The sequence below is a fragment of the Rosa chinensis genome, chromosome 7 (assembly GCF_002994745.2).
Source record: "Rosa chinensis cultivar Old Blush chromosome 7, RchiOBHm-V2, whole genome shotgun sequence".
Classification (NCBI taxonomy): domain Eukaryota; kingdom Viridiplantae; phylum Streptophyta; class Magnoliopsida; order Rosales; family Rosaceae; genus Rosa; species Rosa chinensis.
This window is the reverse complement of record NC_037094.1, coordinates 25,803,457-25,822,230: the sequence shown is the minus strand read 5'-3', so window position 1 is coordinate 25,822,230 and position 18,774 is coordinate 25,803,457. Positions and strand designations below refer to the sequence as shown.

Genomic DNA, 18,774 nt, shown 5'->3' with positions numbered 1-18,774 from the left:
GCCACTTCGTCACCCATAAAGGGGACGTTGGCGCCATGCTCAGGTACTCTTGAGATGGTGTCATGTCCTCTAATTTTAGGGACATCAATCCTTGCAGGCACGTTTGCAGTAGGTATGTGTGATCTCGTCACTTTAGCGATATCAGAAAACGCATTAGGCATCGATTCTTCTACATTCTGAAGATCGAGAATTCTCCCCACTTCAATTTCGGACTGTACGGTTTAGGGATCAAGATGAGACAGAGTGGGGACAGACCACGACAATTCCTGTCGTTCTTGTTGAACATTCATGTTCTTATCTCCCCCTAACGACGGGAAGACTGTCTCATCAAAGTGACAATCCACAAATCTAGCGGTAAAGAGATCACCTGTCAAGGGTTCTAAGTAGCGGACAATAGTTGGAGAGTCATATCCAACATAAATACCTAATCGTCGTTGAGGACCTATTTTAGTGCACTGTGGCGGCGCAATTGGCACATAAACTGCATACGCAAATATGCGTAAGTGTGAGACATCAGACTCATACCCAGTTACCATCTGGGATGCAGAAAAGGGTTGAGTGGCAGTGGGCCTCAAACGAATAAGCACAGTTGCATGAAATATTGCATAGCCCCAAGCAGAAATAGGGAGATTGGTGCGCATTACCAATGCTCTAGCAACCATTTGTAGTCGTTTAATGGCGGCTTCTGCGAGACCATTTTGAGTGTGAACATGAGGAATAGTATGTTCAACTTCAATCCCAATGGACATGCAATATTCATCAAAAGTTTTTGATGTAAACTTCTCAGCATTGTCTAGTCTTATAGACTTAATATGATGATCTGGGTGGTGAGCCTTTAACTTAATAATTTGCGCTAGGAGTTTAGCAAAGCAGCGTTCCTAGTGGACAAAAGCATGACATGTGACCAGCGTGTCGATCCATCAACCAACACCATAAAATATCTAAATGCTCTGCAAGGTGATTGAATAGATCCACAAATATCACCTTGGATTCTTTGCAAGAATGGTATATTTTCTTTAGTGTCCTTTGCATAGGATAGTCTCGATCCTAATTTTGCTAAAGAGCAGGCTTTGCAGAATGAATAATGGGCTTTAGAAATAACCAATGAGGATTTTGGTTGAGCCATGAAGTCACAATTGACTTTAGAAGTAGAAAGAGGAGTCAAATAGGAATCCATGGTGTCAAAGCCATGTGGGGGCCGTAGGGGGTAGACGGCGCCGGCCCTAAGTGGCTGGTCTTGCACAATCTTGACGCCATGAGTCTCATATGCTTCTCCTCGAACCAATATTTGGTTCTTACTTCTCTTCGTCCTGAAGAATGGATGTCCGTGTGAAGTTTTTAATATACAGATCATCATGTCACAGCCTGGGTGTCCCAAACGGTCATGCCAAAACCTATATATGTCGGAATCCCATAAATCATCTCTCATAACATGATTGGATTCAATGATTCGAATAGTGGTTGCATACAACCCACTAGATCGACACATAAGTTTCTCTAAGACTCTTTTATGTTCGTAGTCATTAAAGGTGATGCAAATGAACTCTTGTCCATTCTCACAATGTGTTTCCATATGAAAACTATTGGCTCTTATATCTTCGAAGCTCAAAAGGGTTCTTTCGGCCCTAGGAGCGTAGAAAGCTTCAGTGACATTAATGATTGTGCCATGTAGCAATAAGAATTGAGCTGGTTCTCGACCATGAATCAATTTAGATGACCCTACAATTGTAGTCACTGAAGATCGAGTAGCATCATCTCAAGAAATAACTGCCTATTTCGAAGTATGGTGTGCGTAGTAGCACTATCCATGAGGCATTCTAGCTCTTTGGGAAACATACTTGAATGAATAAAGTTCAAACCAAAATTGATACTTTACTTCAATGAAAGCCAATGATTATGTCAAAGTTTCTAGATCAAAATTTTAATCCAAAACAAGCTTTAGACAAGTAGTAATTACTCAATCGTTTCGGTAACTCCAATTAAGCATGACCAGGAAAGTAAGAGGAGATGTTGGTGGAGCAAAGCTCGCTTAAGTACCACTTATCTCAACTATTTTCCTAGACATCACGCTTAATTTGGGTGAGTCTTGTTGTGAAAGAGTTATAACCAATGTCTTTGTTGACAATAGTTTCCAAAGTTTGGATTTAGATCGAAACAATGACGTTTAAATGGTCAAATTTTGATGCTTACGAACGCTCTTAGTTCAGTAATATTTCGATGCTCACGAACGCTCTTAGTCAGTGTTTTACGAACACTCTTAGTTTGTATATAGCGTGAACTCTCTACGGTTCCGCTTTGAGAATCGAACCTACGTTACAAGAAAGGTGGGATGTAGAAGAAGGGAGGTTGCAAGTCCCCAAGAAAAGAAGAAGAAAGTAAATTTCAAAAGCAGAAACTTTAATCTTAAAAACTTACTTGTTGAAATTCGGAGTAGATTTGCTTCTAAACAGCTCCCACTTCAATTGTGTATAGGTCTCAAAAAGACTCCAATAGGGCTGAAATTTGGAAGTCAGATAGAAGAGACAGAGTCGAACAACTTTGATGAAGGAAGAATTTTGATCAGAGGTTCCGAACTGGATGTTTCGGGGCTTGCAAATAGACTGATATGCACAGGAATGAGAGGAGAAAGTGGGAGGAGAATGATGCAATGGGCGTGCGGCGGTGCTGCAGGGGCAGCAGGCGTGTGGTGATGCTGTAGGAGGGCAACGACGGTGAGTTTCAACAGTGGTGGAGCGGCTAGCGTGGGATAGGTGCAAGGAATTTTCTTGTGGTTTTTGGTTTTTGGTTTTTGATTTCAGGGTTAGGGCTCGTGCTGATAACGTGTTTAAGAATGAGAGATTTGAGAGAGATTGATGAGAGAATTGTGGATATCATTATTGAGAGTAGGAGCCCTATATATAGGGATTACAAAGTACATGTTCTAATGTTACAAGGAAAACTATTACGAATAGGACTAGGAATTCTAGAACATTCTTTCCTATTACAATCATGGAACTAATTAATCCTAGTTTGGATTAGTCACACATAAGTCGATTTCCTTCAACAATGTGGAGATATTGGAAGTGAATGATCATCATTTTTGTTCTGCTGCCGCTGCCTCTGCCTATCTAGAATCTAGACGATGCGATATCGTCGATGGAAGGTTTGGAGAAAGTGAGAGTTGATAGCTGATTGAGGGACGTCGTCTTGGTTATTTGCATGAAGGACCTAAATGATGGAGGAGGAGACTAGAAACAAGTCAAACAACCCACGAGGAGGAGCAAGAGGCTGCTTAATTGGACTGGAAAGCCGCTGCACCATCACCAAGAAGCCACTGCGAGCAAGAGATCGAAGCGCCCCCGCCTTCGAGGGTTGTTACTCGCTTGCCTGCTCACACCATTTCCATGGAGATTGCATTGTCAAGTGGCTCAAGAACAATCATGTCTGTCCACTGTGCCCATACCAAGTGGGTGGTCAGCCATCAAAACCCTAAGCCTGGCTTAAGCTTAAACCTTTTTTTGAACAAGATGCCATGTCTCTCATTTGTCCAGATTTGTATCCTGATTAATTTTTTTTTTTTTTTTGTAGTATATCTTACGTCAGTGCGCGCGCGCTTAATAGTGCAAATTTGTCAGTCTTATAGAAGATTCTCAGAAGCAGTAATCACTATATATATGTTGAGTTGCTGTTGTCAAACTCTAAATTCACGAGTCATCCTTCCTGCTCACACCATAATGAGGAACTTCACTTTGAGTCCATTTCTTTTAAGCAAACTACATCTATAAAGAACCTAATGGAGTAGCGGATGCCATGGGAATCATAGGGCACGAGATCACAGAAGATAGGATTTGGTTTAGTATTCTGCGGCTTCTGCCTACCACAGCAAATAATGCTTTCTGCTTTGACAAACTTGATGTGGATTACAGCAGGGGTTCTCCATGTAATTTCCTTTGTTTCTCCAGCCAAAACAAAAATATGTAATATTGAGATAAGAAAGCTAGGAAGAGAACAAACTTTTCAATTAGCCAATTAAGAACAAAACATTTATATGAATTGTGTTCTATTTTGCTTCAAATAATCTGTAGACATTCTTGAACTAATTATTCAACATCCCTGCATCCTTTTCCCTGTCAAACCAGGAGAAATAGCTAGGGAAATAAATGCGCTCTATTCTCAATCATTCATCAGTAATACAAAGTTACAAATTACAGTACACATTCATCTTTAAGGATCAGAACTCTTTAGTCCCCAGCTATCCTTCCGTGGTGTATGTCCTATTTCACTCGCAACCAAATGATAGTATGGTTAGTCATCACTGGATGTGCTGTTTCCGCTGTTTTCAACCCAGTACTGTTTAACAACAACCAGTATCTTCTCAGGTACAAGAGGTCCATCCTCATGGTCCATCATTTTGGTATCCCATCTCATACCCCCAGCAATCTTCTTCACCTTGTTCAGGACATCGACCTCATCCCTTAAGATGACTGTCCCTTCAGGCCGCAAGATGCGATCCATCTCCAACAGGATGTCTTCCGCTTCACACCTGCTTGATAGATTACATATAATCATAAATCATGTATCAATTAGGACATTGGGATATGCCTCATATAACAACGTTCTAGCTTTAAAGCAAACTCTATCTAATCAAAATTATTTATTCTATTAAGAATTAGATGATTTACCTTATTAAGTTTGCCAAAAAAAAAAAACAAAGAAACAAACAAACTACTTATCATAAGAAGATATTAAATCCCATGTTATAATTGCTATATCATTAGAAAATATCACGTTGCAATCACGCTGGAAGAAGTGATGATACTTACTCATTCCTGTACAAGCTGAACACCCCACTGGCATGAATAAGGTCATATGTCCTTGGATATGTAGAGAAGCCTTCACACCTGAAATTGAGAATTTTGTCTTCGTATAAGTTGGAATTAGAAACTAGCAAGCAGATATGTCCTTCGTTATAGGGGAATAATTGCTTGAGGTTAAACTGGCAATGCTTGCATGAATCAAGGCTCTTTAACGCTATACTTTCTCTTTTGGAAAAAAAAAAAAAAAAAATCAATTCCAATGTTGTTGATGGAAAAGCCAAATTAACATTAGCATCAATATTATGGGTCATCAAAGACCCAAGGTTAATAGGTTCTGATGGAGACTATATATATATATATATATATATATATACAGATCCTATCCAGAGCGGAGCTCCGCTTTGAAAATTAACGTGTGAAGTTTGAGTTTTGAGTCACTTTTCAGTTGCACATCCACATCTCGACCATTCAGTTTTTAGGTACTAGTGTATAGATCGTCTCTGCAAATTTTCAGCCAAAATGATGATCGTTAAGGCATTGATAATTGGCTTAAAGCTAGTACGGTTCAGGTTGATAGATTCAGTCCGTCCATTGGTTTAAGCGAGTTAGATACCTTAACGATCATCAATTTGGCTGAAAATTTGCAGAGATGATCTATACACTAGTACCTAAAAACTGAAAGGTCAAGATGTGGATATATAATATAATATATATATATATATTATTATTATTTTTATTTTTATTTTTTTTTTGAGTTGAGAGAGACCATGCACTTATAAGTTGGAACAAAAATATGACAGAAAGGGAGCAGGGATTAACATTACCAGTCATGGTATATGCCGATTAGACCTCTCTCATAAACAACACCTAAAGTGTTCTTTGCTATTGAGGGTACAACATTCATAACCCAAGACTTCCGTGATTCAAGGGCTGCTGCAAATCCTCCCAGGCCAGCATTCATATCCATCACATTCCTATATCTTGTAGTGCCAATTAATTTGTTGATTCTTTTGTACGAATTTACTTGCTTTTTCCAAAGTTTAATGTCTTCTTGATAAGATTCAGTTGTCACCCCTGCAACTAATCCATTAGCTATTCGAGGAGGGACTGCATAAAGCCTTGCAGGAAACTTCACCTGCCCCACAGGTACTTCATTTGCACTGGGAGGGGTTACGCATGTGTCCATTTTCTTGTACCTGAAAAAAGACGACACCAAGCTAAGAATTAGGAAGGCAGTGTGAGAACTTTAGATTAAGAGATTTAAGAAGGGAAAAAATAAAAATAAAAAACAGCAAACAAAGTTTATCTTTGATAACTGAAGTAGATTTTTTCAAATATGCTTGAAATGAATTGAATAGGACACAGAAAAAATGTACAGTACACCCCTAGTAGAAAAAATTACAATAAAGAAGCAATGCCAATGAAGAGGATTGAAAATTGCAAATGATGCATTGTATGATTGTACCAGCAGACTTAAAGTTCAGGAACAACCAGACTTATCCATGAAAACTACCTGATTAAAAAGTTACAAGAACACAAACAAGGCTCATTCAATGGATTATGATAATAGAGAAGTAATCAAGAGAAACCACAACAAAGAAGGCCCCTTCAATGGATATTAGAGAGGTAATTAAGAGACACCACAGTGCATGGTGACTTACCAGACATCATCAGCATCCTTTGTTCGGCATATATTGACAGACTCTCTTTTGCAGGATTTCGTATTAGCTTTCTTCTTCCAGATGGCAATATCTCCTTTCTCGTACTTTTTCTCCCAACACAGACTTTCAGCTAGTTCTTCAATCTTCCTTTGCTCTCCCTGGACATCCTCCTTAGACCTCTTCCACGTTTTGTAGTAAGTCTTCCAATTAATTGGAGGTCCAGACAAGATCCAATATCCCCCAGGTCTAAGGACCCGGTCAACTTCTTTTAGGTACATCCCATCTGAACACAAACATTAATGTATAAATAATAAACTTCCACCACTTTCAGAGACATTTGTTAGAGAAACAATTTGCAGACGCAAATCCAATCATGCATATAAATACATGAATCAATGTTATCTCAGTCTGGTATACCTATACTAAGAATAAAATAAGAAACGCAGGAAAAGATGGTTAAAAACCCAACTACAATCAAAAGCCCACTAAGTCAACAGGGAATGATTGATTGAGGAATTCAATCAACCAAAAGAAATCTTTTCTTTTTATTGGTATTTAACCAAAAATAAACTTGGAAAAATGGAAATTTTAAAGGGTTTCCTAACTAGGCCAACAGTCATCTGTGTAAGATGCCACCAAATAATCAGTGTCAAAACTTAACAACATTTAATTTAAAACCTTGGGAAAAACATTAAGTTACGTTGCAAAATACACTTTGAAATGAAACTTTGCATATCAGTTAACGTTGATACAAATAGAATGCAAGTGTACATGTGTACCAAGCAACTCCAAAGTTATCTCAGTGGTTAATTTTGAGAGCTCAGACAAGTTCACAACAATTCATGTGACCGTATCATTTTGAGCATGGAAATAGATATGCATACGCTTTTCTATTTCCAGGGGTCTTAAAGTCTTAAATAATAGAGAAACTAAAGAATCAAGATGTGTGAGCTCAATCTTATTGTTGGTTGCTCCAATATCTTACCATTAGCAGCCCATGGAATCAGACATCGAGAGCACTGAGACATATCAAAGGCCCTAGATGGGTATGGAAGACGTATTGATCCAAGAACACCAATAACTGCAGGCACACCTCGCTCCAATGCAAACTGAACTTGTGCTTCATGATTGTCCTTTGGTGCAAATGACATAGCTAATATATTTCTCTTCAGCAAGTATGCACCCCAGCTTGCAACCTGTGTCACAGTCGGTCTCATTAGGACAACCATGACTAAACAAAAGAACTTGCTGTGTGTGAACAACTACATAGAGAGCTCAGATACAAAATCTAGTTACATATGCATTATCTAATTACATATGCATTATCTAATTACATATGCATTATATCCACCGAGACATCAAACCACCTCACAAAATGAAAGTGCATTTGTGTTTGTAGATATGTGTAAGCAATATTACATCTACCTAACTATTGTGTTTTTGAAAGGAGCAGGGTCTTAAATAATATATGGAGGAGACTGAAGGAAGTTGAGGAACAACTAAACATAGATGACCAAATGCCCAAATGAAGGAATGAAACATGCACATGCAAAAAATAGTAGAACCTATTTAGTTTAGAAAACCAACATACCCCACATCCAGTATCCAATGCTGTTCTCACAGAGCCATCTGCAATTGGAATAACTGATGCAAGTTCATCAATATATGCATCAGCACCGTGAGGGAACATTGTTCCTCCACCTGGGAATTTAAAAACATTACCCTGAAACTCTACCCAGTTCTGAACAGCTTTCTCAACTGCCAGGTGTTTATAAGGGACATTAGCATAGTGGGCATAGTCACGGCTTTTAGGCCAGGGAAATGGAGTAATATACCCTTTGGGTGCTGGAATAAGACAGTGCAATTTTTCCTCTTCTGGGGGACAATGTCTTTCCCTGTATACCATATTTTCCCTTGGGAACTTCATTGCTCGGTCTTGCTCTTGGCAAGGAGTATAATCCCTGTACTGAGGATCACAAGGCTTGAACTCCTTGGCCTTTGGTTCAGAGCGTTCGATTATCTCCACGTCATTGTGATGCGTTTCAAAGTTCAAATTAGTACTAAAGACATTGCACTCAGTCTGCTTGGGTACTTCGAATGCTATCTTATCTGCTTTGCCCAAACCACTCTTTTGCCATGCTCCAAGAAGGTAGAAGAAACAGCACAGAGCAATCACAACAAATATAGACAATGTGCGTCTTGTTCTGTTTCCTGGAGGATTCTGCTTAGACCCCATAATATTGTTGAGAAAATTCCCTCAAACCTACACCAATAACAAGTAACTTAGAGGGATTATTTGAAGTATATCAGGTCTAATATAGTAGTTATTTAGCTACCCAAGAGTCTGATATAAATATTAAAAAGAAAAAAGAAAAAAAGAGACAAATTGTCAGTCACTTCAGTAATGGTTACCAAGTATGGTGTCCAGTCAAGTTGCAGTCTTTATCCTCAGACTTTTAATCCTAAATATCTTTTTCTTTCTTTTTTGATCAAATAAACAACTTAAATGCTACAACTAGTATTTCGTGAGTCGAACTCGCAAGGTCCACTTATGAAGATGAGACTATGCCACTAGACCAAACTCACCAAAGGGTACTGGGCAATCCTAAATATCTTAGCATAAAAACTAGTCTCTATGAAAATCTCAATGGTTGTCAAATATTCACAAGCAATTCTATCGGACAAAAAAAAAATTTGAGGAGTTGGGAATTGGGATGAACAGTCAAAACCATTGTAGAAAATGAAAGCTTCAAAATAACACATGAGAAGCAAAATATAGGTTTCCAGAACATTTTTTTTATAAATATACACTGGGTCCCTTTCATCTTCCTGACAACAATCACATAAGCTTCCTTCTCTCTAAACCTTGGCATACAAAAGAAAGTCAAAGTTTAGACCTGAAAAACGATGGAGAAGCATAACTAAAGGAACAAAAAAAGCAGATAGCCCTCCAGAGTGCAAAGCTCATAGAGCAAGACTTCCACATGCACTTATAGCTCAGGACTTGAAAGCAGTAACTAGATTCACTTACAGAGAAGTCTGAACTCATAACATGATTGGATGAAGTGATGTAAGGAATAGGATGAAATCCAAATCAGTAATCTAGCTTGTAGATTTGCTGGCCAGTTGGCTGATTGGATCAAATCAAGGATTAATCTTTCCAATGGATTATTATTTTCTTTTTCAATTTGGGACCAACAATTACAACCTCAAGGCCAAAAATAGAAAGATCAATGATCACCCATTGCCTTAAATCTTGGATCATTAATGTCAAGTCCTTTCTCACCTAAAAAGGAAAACTCTTGACATGAACCAAGATGTACACACAAAGAAATCCATGCCTAAATTGAAAACCTTTGAGCCCAGAAATACAAGAACAAATGAAACAAAGATCACTCTTTCCCACAAAACCCAAAAAGAAAAGCAATGCAAGCACGGATCTTGAGACACAGAACCCAATGGGAAAACAGAACACGGTATTTAAAGACAACATGGAAAGAACATAACATATAGATGCATCAAGTTTTCAAACCTGAGATGGGTCAGAGAGCTCTTTGATGGGTGTGAGAGAGATGAGAGCCCAAGTGGGTCTAATGGAATTTGAAGCTCCCTACTATTTCACTCTACATCCCCCACAAGGCTAGTAGTGGCTAAGTGAGAGAGAGAGAGAGAGAGAGGGAGAGAGAGAATGAGGGGAGTGTGAGACAGGTAGTGTTTGAGTAGGAGAGAATTTTGGGTTTATACACGTAGAGAGAGATATAGGGGAGAAGAATTTCAAGTTTTCAACCGTGGTCTGTGGGTGGACAGTGGACTTGCTTGCTTGGTTGAAAAAATCCGCCGACAGAGCAGTGACGCACTACACACCGGAGCATGCAATGACCCGTTGCCTTCCAGGATTAAAGTGTTAAAAAGTAAATAATTAATAAAGGACAGATCTAAAACTCTAAAAGGGAGAAAAATAATAATATGAAGAAGAACAAAGGTGAACGAGAAAGGTGTCAATGAATTCGTTACCGCGTTCATGTTGATTGACGTATAATTTGAACAAGAATCTCCAATTCAATATCTTGTTAAGGTGTCAAACTCATGGAGTTATGGTCAATCTTAATTGGCTGATTTGGATAAAAAAAAATATAAAAAAAAGTGTCTTGTCCTCTTCAAAAGAATTAGATTCAAATTAAATTAAATGAAGAGTTTGATTTTCTTTTCAATGTAACAAAAAAAAAGACCCTGCCCATTGATTTACCAATTGTGATAGTTGAATTATTATGTTTTTCGACTTCGTTTTTTTTTTTTGTTGTATATCAGATACTACATAAGGTGAAATGCAAGTAGTACTAAAAAAGATAGTTCATCTAGTATTATTAGTCAATTTAACGATAAAATATTACACATTACGACACATTTTATTGAAAATACAATAATAAAAATGTACACAATCTACAACGTAGAAATTAAATTGTAAGCCTTACTTTAAAAAAAGTGTGCCTCGAAGAAGGCATAGCAACAAGTTCTTTGTTTGGAGTTTAGAGTGAATACTATTGACCAAATGTGTGTCACTCAAGCAAAAAATGTCTTAACGAGCAACTCTGGTAAGTATATCGGCTGAGGTGGAAGCATCCACCATGACCTGCGCAACGATCTCGCCAGTTTCCAGGACACAGCCCGCCTAACTCCGAATGTGGATGAGAAACCGATATCATCTCCATAAATTTGCACATAGCCTTTATGAATAGACTAGTTCAGTACTTAAAATCACTTGCGTCCTTTCTCAAAATTTAGAAAATCACCTTATTTAAGCTGTTAATTACAATTATGAGTAAAATTTCTCATTGGAGAGCATGAGGAGAGATCTCACTCATTCATCGTCAGATGCCGGTAGATAAAACCAACCGACATGTACTTGAAAACATGTGGCCACATGACCTCCATAATCCCATACATGAGATCTAACCCACCTCTGCGTAGAGTAATTGTCCATGTAATGTAATTAAGGTAGGACGAAGATATGACACCCGCCCTTCCTCTTTAATAGTTTAAAGGATCCTAATTTGAAATGGATATGAAATTAATGTAGCTGTTTAGGGTCATGGTCATGCCATGAAATCATCCCATACAAATCCAAAGAAATAATAAATACTAGCACGTTGGCAGTTGGATCCAATGCCCTTCACTGTCACCAAACCAGTACCGACACATTTGATACTAGTTTTCAGGTCTCTTTGGACCTAGGGTCGGGCAGCGTTTGCCGGTGGCCTTCTTTCTTAGTCTCCGATGCGGAAGACCGGGGCGTCGAACCAGTTTAGGAGATAGGCTGGTCACCGAATGGTGAAGACACAAGAGTTATAACAGGTTTGGTTTCAATTGGCAGAATGTACACGCGAAATAACTTCATATACTGATTTTGCTATGATATGGTTTTGCTTTTGAGAAAATCTTTTACCAACTGGCTCTGGTTTACTGGTGTCTATTCTATTATTGAACATTTGAATGTCGCAAGTTCAAATCCAGCTCCGTATAAAAATAACAAACTAGGAGGAAAAAAAAAAACAAAACCTATCCTTTTCTTTCAATTGATTGAAAGAAAAGATGATAGTGACAAACGAAGTTGTGATAAGCATAGGTTAAATGTTGCATCACATTTACAGTACATGAAAAGTACAGCAGAAGAATAAACTTTTCATTTCAGTGTATTGCTGCCAGCCCTCAGCCATTGGTATGCTCTATCTGATTAACACTCATGGATAAACAAACGGAAAGTAAACCTGATATGAATACATTCAACTATTTGGATCTGAATGATGGAAAAAGACTAGCGGGACTTGCCACTGTATTCTTACATCAAACAGTTAATCATATCTAATCAGACATCTTGATCTATATCCCGTTACAAATTTACAGTTTGTCATACATCTCCTAATGAATTACCTTACAGAGACAAAAGATCACCTTGCCTGATAGAATAATAGTCACTGCCTCAACATCGTTGTATCAAAATTCAATTGCCTTTGGTCTGTATGAAAAGTGGGGTCCAAAAGACATCAATTATAGTTATAGTAGATTGAGACAAACAACTAATTTTGAAACAAAATGATCATACCAGGTGCAAGCTGGGAGTGAGAATTAATTAGTTGATGGAAACAGGTAAACAATTTTGAATCAAAAATAGAAACTTGTTCGAGACTTACCAGCCTTGAGTGAATGGAGATGTTGATCAGGACTTCTTTCTGTACCTTTGCTGGACTTCAATTTGCTAGCCTCACCCTTTCTACTTTTCCTCGAAGAGCTCAAAGATCCTTCAACTGCACAAAATGAGAGTCAGCAAGAGAGAGTTGATTGCACAGAACTGATGGTCTCAGAAGAATTCACAACTTCCTTTGTTTCAAGAAAAGCTCACAATTTCACAAATTAAGACTTTGTTTCTCTAAATGTTAACAGAAAGGGAAATTCTAGGACACCCTATTCACATGAATAGACGACATCATTTCCACCTTCGTACCTTGCCATTCCCATACTACTTTTGATTCACCTTTCACCAACTTTGGATAACGATCCACACGGGAATCTTCCTGAATCAACTCTTCTACCTGCCCATAACACAGATGAAGCATACTCAACTATATTGTCACTATTATTTTCCATAGGTAATAATTAAACCAATTAACTAACTTATGCTCTGCAAACTGAACTTAATTCATGTTTTCAATATCATATTTCTTACTATGGACAATGATACTTCATAGCTTGATTACAACTTGTTAACGCAAGTAAACACAAGTATTATTTTACATATTAATATGGACGAATGGCACAAATGAATTGCATATTTACACCAAGTATATTGTAGGGCTTTACCTTGTAGAACTAGTAAGAACTGATTGTAACACATGCACAAAATATATACATAAAGTTATCATCATTGGTCCAAGTGACCCAGCCGAACCTACCAAACCAAAACCCAGGACAAGCCAAAGGTCAATCCAATTGGACCTCAGCCAGGCCTGGTATTTTGTCTTTTCTACCTTTGGTTTTTGTTTTTGGGAATGTTTTTTTTTTTTTTTTTTTTCCTTTTCAAAAAGCAAAATGAAAGTTGTAAACATTAAAAGCTTTATTTCTTTTAGGAGAAAATAGTAAAGACATTATCAATCAAAGGTCAAAACCTTTCAAATAAGTCTTATGCTTAAATGTCAATTGGAGTGAAATTGAGAGCAATGAGATCAACTTCTCAAGCCATGAAAGTAAGCTGATACACAAGCCCAGAACGTAGCTGGAACAAACAACAATGACGTAGTTAAATACACTCATACTACTTTTTCGGGTTGGTTTGGTAAAAGAATACTGCTTCAAATACAGATAGTTCATAAATGAAATATTATGCATTGGTACATGATCAGTTGGACAAGGAAGTAACGATTGAAGTGATAAATCATAAATCAGAGCCAAACAGAGATTAAAATACCTTTTTCCACAATACAGGGTTCTTCCTCTCTTTCAGGGAAAGAAGAGAATCACGCAATGCAGAGGCAACAACCCATGGTTCACATTTATCATTCGCTCTATTCATCAAGGCTTTCTCCTCGAGCTCTTCACAGATCTATGATGTAAATACAAGATACTGAAATGTCAACTCCAGTGTAACATTGATTTTAACACAACAATTTACAAGCACGTGTAACTGTTTATTTAGTTAAAATAGCAAAGATCTATGTTCTGCATCATTGAGCATCACTCTAGTCTAATATAGATGTAAGGTAATAATTTACATGAATGTGCATCGGTGTGTTGAATTAATGTCACGTAGGTTACATTGTAAAATTTTCAAATTTAAGCAGAGTCAGCTTCTGATGTTTGTGGAAGTTCTAATATTTCTCCAACGTTCACACGCAAGCAAACGTATAAATGTATAAGTATTATAAGTGTGCAAAAGGAGATACACCTCAGGATGTCTGACTACCTAAATATGAAAACCTTGTCTGCAGAAGTCCCTTATAATTAAAGGAAAGAGGGAAATGTATACCTCTTGGTAAAGCTCGTCAACTCTAGTCGATAGATACTGCCTTTGGTGGAATTTCCGAAGTAACAACGTCAATCCCAGAAGCTGGAGATCTTAATACGGTCAACAAGCTTCAATATGGTGATACTAAAACATAAGCATTAAAGGTTGCCTTTTAGAATGGAATACCGCTGCGCAAACTGGAAAAATAAGTAATGCATGCTCAGAGGTCCATTGACGGATGCGACAGGAAGATGGTTTGTAGCGTTCTGCTAGCATGTCAGGACACTTCAACTCTTTGACCCTACACACACAGAGAAAGTAAGCATAAAATAAGATAACCACAGCACATTCAGGAACTGGACAAGCTTCCCTCTTAATGGAATGACATACCCCAGAGAATTTGTCCTTCTGTCCAACATTTTATTAATCATCTCCATTGCCCTTTGTTTTGCATACATATAAATTGCATTGTCTGAGCCAACATGTTCCGCCAGCTCATTCTTATCTAAGTCATTCCATATGTCATTCTGTTCAACCTGTCAGCGCCACACAAACAAAAATTCAACGTCAATCAAAACTATCCATACGGACATAATCTGATCAATTTTGCAAGATTTGAAAAGTAACTCACCCAAATTGTTCCAGTCCCATAGCACAAAAATTCAGCATACGCTTTACAAAGACGAAATTCTACCCTTTCCACCTGCATTACACAAATTGCAAATAAGAAACATATACATGCGTACATGAGCCTACGGATATATAACACACTACACTCCTAAATAGCTTATTCAAAATTTTGTCCGAAATACTAAAACACTAGGATGATATTTTCAGGACCCACAAGTTTCGTAGCCGTGTCCTGAATAACTCCATCTTCTACGCATAACTTCCCATGCTTTTTATATCCTTGATCACATTCCAACTGGCCTTCATGGCATCGTCCATGACTCGGACACGGCTCACAATAATCTGTAAACAATCGGTTCGAAAGTATTATCAGTATAACCAAACGCATCACACCGAAAACTATTGCTCAAAACTAGCATTGCAACACAATGCTGATGCAGCAGCCACAGTTCAAACTACAGCAACTAGAAAATGAACAAAAACCAGAGTTTTAGGGCATTGAACCAGGCCAGAGATGCATTACGGAATGAAAATTGAGGTGGAAACTGAGAAGAGAAGTAAAATTACCGGAGATGAAGTCGAGGGAGTCGTCGGGGCCATCGCAGAAGGGCTTGGAGTAGGGGTTGAAGAGAGCGGAGTAGAAGAAATTGAAGGTGAAAGCGACGGAGGTAGCGATGGCGAGGACTGCTATGAGCCTGAGAAACTCGTCCTTGGTGGGGAAGAGACTCGGAGGAGGTTCGAGGAGTAATGGAATCGAAGAAGGAGAAGAGTGAGGCCTGGGTTTGGGTTTAGGGCGCTTCTTTGGAGTCGAAGACATTTTGTTTCAGGTGTGTCTGTGTGTTACTGTAAATAAATCGGGAAAAGATAAAAACGAGAGGGTGAAGGAGTTAAATGGATCGGGTGAACAATCCCGATTTCGCCCGTTAGAAACCGAACCGAATCCACGCTTGCGGTGCAGTTTTCAGTTAATGTTTATGATAAATCAATAAGATCAAAATCGAATCGATATAAAATAATTTATTTGTATTATAGGAAATTAATTTTATTATTTCAGTAGCTACTTTTAATATTTTTTATTATTATTAATATCTTTGAGTTGTAAATTAATTAAAATAATGACTCACCGTTGATATTTGATTAATTTTTTGGGGCTGTGACCACTTACCCGATTTCAGCTTAAAAATTGTCCACTTACTCCACTAAAAGTTTTTTAATCTCATTTACTCAATCTAACATCTATGGACAGTTTTGCCTCTATTAATTAAATTGAAACTCATCGGTCTCTCTCTCTCTCTCTCTCTCTCTCTCTCTCTCTCTCTCTCTCTCTCTCTCTCTCTCTCTCTCTCTCTCTCTCTCACAAATCTGCCTCCTCACCCAAACTACCGTCGTCGATCTGGCAACAGCTTCCTTGGCGGCTTCTCGGCCATCACGGCCGACTACTCCATCGTAGGAGACGACGAGCTACTCAGATTCAAGTTCTCCCTCAAACCCTCTCACTTCAGACACCTCTCGATCAAATCGACTCTCATCGCCGTCGGCGAAGACAGCAATACCAAACCCATCGACATCATTGGTCACAGCCGTGCGGTTCCATCATCTTCACCGCCGCCTAGTTCAAGTAGTTGATCTCCGGAGGTCCTCCCGGGTTGCCTCACCCATCCGACATCATGAAACAAAGTTTCGATTTTGATTACAAAGTTTCGACTTCGATAAGGTGATGAGGGAAAATGACGCCGTAGTGAGTGCGAAGGAGGAGACGGGTTGTTTGTGTGAGGGGGAGGAGGCGAGCGGCGGTGGGGGAGAAGCAGTCTATTAATACCACCAATTCGGCTTCAAAACCCAAAGCAACAGGTTACTGACCTTTTACATTAATCAATCTCAAATGGAATTGCATTTATTCAATTTGGATAAATCAAATGATGAAATTGGATTAATCAATCTCACAGCGGTTGTAAAAACAAGCCGATCTCACACTCCAGTGGGTGCCCAGAGCATTTTCTGGGTGGCCCAATTTTTTTTTCTTCTTGGAAACTGTGAGCTCCAAGAATGGGGAAAGGAAAAAAAAAGTGAACATGTAGAATTGAACATATAAATTGATCAATTGTGCCTGTAGTGTATTCATTTTGGTTTTGGGAGTTTATGCAATTCAATAGAGGGCAATAATATGATTATTGGATATTATTAGGGGGCAATAAAATCAGGGGTTAATTACATATAAGTGCATCTTTAAATGTTTTTTTAGCCATAAGGCCACCAACTAGTTTTTTTTTCCCTCATAAAGCCACTAGATTAAAAATTGTGTTATATTTTGGATATTAAAAACCAACATATTTACATAAATGCCACTAGAGTACAAAGTCAACAATCATTCTCTCTCTTCTCCGGCGAGGTCTCCGGCCAACCTTCGGCGAGTCTCCGGCCAACTTTCGGCGAACTCCGGCGACCACAAAAGTTACTGTCACTAACACCAAAAGCTACTGTGGTTAGCAACAAAAGCTACTCTAATGAGATTTCCGGCAACCTCCGGCGAGGCCACAAAAGCTACTATCACCAGCAACAAAAGCTACTGTCACCAGCAACAAAAGTTACTCTGATGAAATTTCCGGCAATCTTATGTGAGGTCACAAAAGCTACTGTTACCAACACTAAAAACTACTCTCACCAACAACAAATATTATTGTCACCAGCAACAAAATCTACTCTGATGAGTTCTCCGAGGAGGTCACAACAACTACTGTCATAAAAAACAAAAGTTACTGTCACCAGCAACAAGCAACAAAAACTATTGTCACCAGAAACAAAAGCTACTGTCACCAACAACAAAAACTACTCTCACAAATATCAAAAAATGTACCACCAACACCAAAAACTACTTTAACCATCACTAAAAGCTACACACAGCAACACCAAAAACTACTACCACGCAAAACAAAATCTATTCGCAAGATTGTACTACCAGAGACTAACAAAGCTACTATCACCGACTGAGAAAGCTATTACCAACCAACACAAAAACTACTATGAAACATTAAAACAACTATAAATTTACAATGTTGAAGGCTTGTAATGCTCAACCTTGCTTGTATTGCACATATCATAATCCATCAACATAACTTGTATCCATGAGCATCATTCACTAGAGTAAGCCATAAAATCGATAGGAATTACCAAAATCAAACCAAAGCTATCAAATTCAATGACAAATATCAACAAATGAGTTTCTACCTAATCCAAAACTGTATCCATGAGCCTTCTCTTGCTCTATGCATGACTTGCAGAACTCCAGAACCCTCTTCTGCTCCACGTCGTGGCACACAACACTAGAGGGAACCGTAGACAAGTGCAATGCCTCCTTCACTATCCTCATCTGCTCCTTATCTACAAATTCAACACAATTTGCTAATTTAAAAACAAAACAAACACATTTTCTCCCAAAACTTAGTCTGACTTTGCTTGAACAAGGCTTGCCTCTGGGATTCCAGTTCGGCTTAACAACAACCGGTGGTTTGCAATAGGCTTGAGGCTTTTTCTGACTGAAATAATTCTCAATTCCCTGCAAAACCAAACACAACTAAGCACTCTTGATTTGCCCAATCATTTCTTGAATTCAATTCATACTATCCAATCAAAATCTCACATTTGCAGGAGTATTGATGCAAGCACTGAGGTTCCGGCGAGCCAATTTACACTT

At 38.4% G+C, this 18,774-nt stretch overlaps 2 protein-coding genes across 3 annotated transcripts; both read right to left on the bottom strand.

The window, feature by feature from the left end:
- Positions 1-3,985: 3,985 nt before the first annotated feature.
- Positions 3,986-10,210, bottom strand: LOC112176648 (probable methyltransferase PMT14). The gene is made up of 7 exons (XM_024314684.2): positions 9,990-10,210; positions 8,049-8,720; positions 7,443-7,653; positions 6,458-6,740; positions 5,621-5,992; positions 4,803-4,880; positions 3,986-4,522 (listed from the first exon to the last, which is right to left on the bottom strand). Exons 2-7 carry the CDS (start codon positions 8,691-8,693, stop codon positions 4,285-4,287), a joined length of 1,827 nt encoding a protein of 608 aa, XP_024170452.1. The 5' UTR covers positions 8,694-8,720; positions 9,990-10,210; the 3' UTR covers positions 3,986-4,284.
- Positions 10,211-12,053: 1,843 nt separating this feature from the next.
- Positions 12,054-15,942, bottom strand: LOC112179047. Of its 2 annotated transcripts, none has more exons than XM_024317361.2 (10): positions 15,651-15,942; positions 15,298-15,425; positions 15,085-15,156; positions 14,844-14,989; positions 14,640-14,754; positions 14,475-14,555; positions 13,917-14,051; positions 12,957-13,044; positions 12,646-12,759; positions 12,054-12,470 (listed from the first exon to the last, which is right to left on the bottom strand). In XM_024317361.2, the coding sequence occupies exons 1-10, from the start codon at positions 15,898-15,900 to the stop codon at positions 12,427-12,429; spliced, it is 1,173 nt and encodes a 390-aa protein (XP_024173129.1). In that variant the 5' UTR covers positions 15,901-15,942; the 3' UTR covers positions 12,054-12,426. The 2 variants fall into 2 exon arrangements, with proteins under 2 accessions (XP_024173129.1, XP_024173130.1); XM_024317362.2 differs by having other exon boundaries at positions 15,316-15,425.
- Between the last annotated feature and the right edge of the window lie 2,832 nt (positions 15,943-18,774).